This window comes from Zea mays, chromosome 1 (assembly GCF_902167145.1).
Source record: "Zea mays cultivar B73 chromosome 1, Zm-B73-REFERENCE-NAM-5.0, whole genome shotgun sequence".
Classification (NCBI taxonomy): Eukaryota; Viridiplantae; Streptophyta; class Magnoliopsida; order Poales; family Poaceae; genus Zea; species Zea mays.
In genome coordinates, this window is record NC_050096.1 from 79,160,114 (window position 1) to 79,163,539 (window position 3,426).

At 54.4% G+C, this 3,426-nt stretch overlaps 1 protein-coding gene across 1 annotated transcript; it reads left to right on the top strand.

Moving 5' to 3' along the window:
* The first annotated feature begins 300 nt into the window (after positions 1–300).
* On the top strand, positions 301–2,419 carry LOC118471888 (UDP-glycosyltransferase 79). Its single transcript, XM_035964034.1, has 3 exons — positions 301–1,309; positions 1,381–1,777; positions 1,865–2,419. The coding sequence occupies exons 1-3, from the start codon at positions 638–640 to the stop codon at positions 2,191–2,193; spliced, it is 1,398 nt and encodes a 465-aa protein (XP_035819927.1). The 5' UTR covers positions 301–637; the 3' UTR covers positions 2,194–2,419.
* Positions 2,420–3,426: the final 1,007 nt, after the last annotated feature.

Here is a 3,426-nt window from a genome sequence, read left to right on the forward strand (position 1 = left end):
CCATGTTAGCCTCCTAAGAAGAGGAAACTACTTTATGTATCTGAAGATAGCGAAGTTGATGGAAGATAATGATTCCAGCGTACTCCCGTTATAACGCACGGACACACAACTAGTTATAATATAATCGATATTGACCCGAGGGATCGATCCGCAAACTCACCCATGGATCGGCCCAATCGATCGACGCTGAAGTTCGATACCGACTGCTCGGTCGGTTTGGACCGCTGCTGAACCCAGCGTTAGGATGAATCCTTGATGTGCATGTGCATTATTGGAGAGAAAAAAAAAGAAATCCTTGATGTGCATAGGATTGGCGCGTTGATCTGGTGATTCGACCGGAACTTCCTGCTTGGAAGCAAGCAATGCAAGCATTCCATGAGTCCCATGACCCCGCCACGTGCACTCGCTATATTTGCGCTAAAATAAAGCAGGAGAATTCTAACTTGTTCTCTCTTCCCCACAACGGCGAGTTTGAGCTGAGCTCACGCTCGTCATCTAACTCTCCCCCCATTCGCAATCCAAAAAGCTTGCGCGCTACTCCACTGGTCCATTACTTACGCAGTCAGTTCAGCGAGTGAGCACTGAGCAGCCATGTAGCAATTTCAATTGCAAGTTGCAACGCGACGAATACGGAGCCATGGACGACGGCGCCGCAACCACAATCGTCCAAGGCGGCGACGCGCACGTCCTGCTCCTGCCGTTCCCTGGGATGCAGGGCCACGCGAACCCGATGCTCCAGCTTGGCCGGCGGCTGGCCTTCCACGGCCTGCGCCCCACCTTGGTGGTCTCCCGCCACGTCCTCTCCACCACCTCCACCTCCAGGTCGTGCCCCATCCCCGTGGCCGCCATCTCGGACGGCTTCGACGACGGCGGGATCTCCTCATGCCCGGACACCGCGGAGTACGTGCGCCGGATGGAGGCCGCGGGGTCGGAGACGCTGGCGGGGCTCCTGGACGCCGAGGCCCGCGCGGGGCGGCCCGTCCGCGTGCTGGTGTACGACTCGCACCTGCCATGGGCGCGCCGCGTGGCGCGGGCCGCCGGCGTGGCCGCCGCCGCGTTCATGACGCAGATGTGCGCGGTGGGCCTCGTCTACGGCGAGGCGTGGGCCGGGCGGGTGGCCCTGCCACTGGCGGACGGGGCCGCGCTGCGCGGGAGGCTCGCCGTGGAGCTGGGCCCCGACGACGTGCCGCCGTTCGTGGCGGCGCCCGAGTGGTACCCGGCGTTCACCGAGTCCGCGCTGAGCCAGTTCGACGGGCTGGAGCACGCCGACGACGTGCTCGTCAACTCGTTCCGTGACCTGGAGCCAATGGTGAGCACTGAACGCACCTTAATGCTGGAGAAACGGAAGGCATTCAGATCTGGGTCCCGCTGATTGAGCAGGAAGCGGATTACCTGGAGTCGACGTGGCGCGCGAAGACCGTCGGCCCGACACTGCCGTCGTTCTACCTCGACGACGGCCGCTTGCCATGCGACAAGACATACGGCGTGGACCTCTTCTCGAGCACCGACTCCGAGGCGGCGCCGTGCATGACGTGGCTTGACAAGCAGGAGCCCTGCTCCGTCGTCCTCGCGTCGTACGGGACCGTCGCCAACCTCAACAAGGAGCAGCTGGACGAGCTCGGCAACGGACTGTGCGATTCCGGCAAGCCTTTCGTTTGGGTGCTGAGGTCCAACGAGGCAGAGAAGCTGTCTCGACAGCTCGGTGGCAGGTGCAAGGAGAGGGGCCTCATTGTCCCCTTCTGTCCTCAGCTCGAGGTGCTGGCACACAAGGCCACAGGTACGCACGAGATGTACTCGACGACGATGAGAAATTTATTTTTGGAAGAGAAGAGTTTAAAAACATTTTTGCGCAAATGTTACATAGGTTGCTTCCTGACGCACTGCGGGTGGAACTCGACGATTGAATCCATCGCTAGTGGTGTTCCAATGGTGGCGATGCCGCAGTGGGCGGACCAGCCGACGACGGCCAAGTATGTGGAGAGCGCGTGGGGGATTGGGGTGCGCATGCGGAAGGGTTCCTTGGTGAGGAAGGAGGTGGAGAGGTGCATAAGGGAGGTGATGGGCGGGGAGAGGAAGCATGTGTACGGGAGGAATGCCGCTCGTTGGATGCACAAGGCCAAGGAGGCCATGCAGGAAGGAGGAAGCTCTGACAAGAACATTGCAGAATTCGCAGCCAAGTATTTACCAAAGTAGATTTCCGATTATGTTCTCCTCGGATAATGAGTTTTTTGGGCAATAAAGTTTCTTGTCTTTAGGGCTAATTTCGAAACTTATCGTGTGCTTGGTTTGTAGAGTCACCCTATTTCTCATTATATACTAGTTATTAGTTTATGAGAAATAAGGTGGTGATGAATCAACCCGTTTTATTTTACAAACCAAATAAAAAAGTAATGAATGAGAATAAGATGTATTGGTAGAATTACCCCGGCTACGGAGGTTGTATGAATGGCTAATGGTTGGAGAGTTGGAGGAAGAAGTGTTAGAGATTGTCGTGGTGACGCCTGGCCTAGGGTTCAGGCATAGCAATGGAGTTGAGAACAACATGGAGGCAAGATTCAATCTTTTTCTTTGATTGATCTTTCCTGATTACAGACTAAAGGCATAGAGAGCTTATATATTGCCCTGGCCTAACAAGACTTCCTCATTTTAAGGGGAACTAAACAAACTACCTTTATTTAAGGAAAATCTAAACAACTCTAGCTATCTTATCTGAGTACTTATCTGCTCAGTCTAGCTTATCTTCCCCTGGCTGCTTAGGCCGGCGTCTATATACTTTTCCAGTCATAACATCTCTCCCTCCCCCGACTAACAGCTCGTACTCGAGCTGAAATTGTGGGTAAGAAGTTTTGAATTGTTGCAGAGGCTCCCATGTGGCCTGCTCTAGCTGCTCTGCACTCCACTGAACCAGGATGAGCCATTTACCACGCTGAAGTCGAGCTTTGAGAACTTTTTTGTGGTATGGGCGGAAGCCTGCCGTTTTTCAGTAATGGCATAGCTAGTGGTAGAACAGGAGGTGATCCTCTTAAAGGTTTGAGTAGTCCTACGTGGAAAACATCATGGATGCGAGCTCCTTTAGGCAATTCCAGATGGTATGCCACTAAGCTGATGCGTTCTAGAACTTGGAATGACCCTGCATACCTTGGTCCCAGTTTCCCTTTTGGTCAGCTGACCAGTGACTGTGCCTGTCGGTGTAACAGGCGTAGCCAAACCAGTCGCCCACCTTGAACACCAGATCTCGGTGATGGCCATCATAAAACCACCTAGCATGTTCCTGGGCCTGTAGGAATCTGTCTCTAACCTCCGTGAGAAAGCAGTCTTGTTCGCGAAAAATTTCTTCTATAGTTGGTGCAGCTGTTGCTCCTTGTTGGTATGGGATGAGTGGAGGGGGGTCTCTGCCATAGACCACTTTAAACGGGGTTGTCTTCA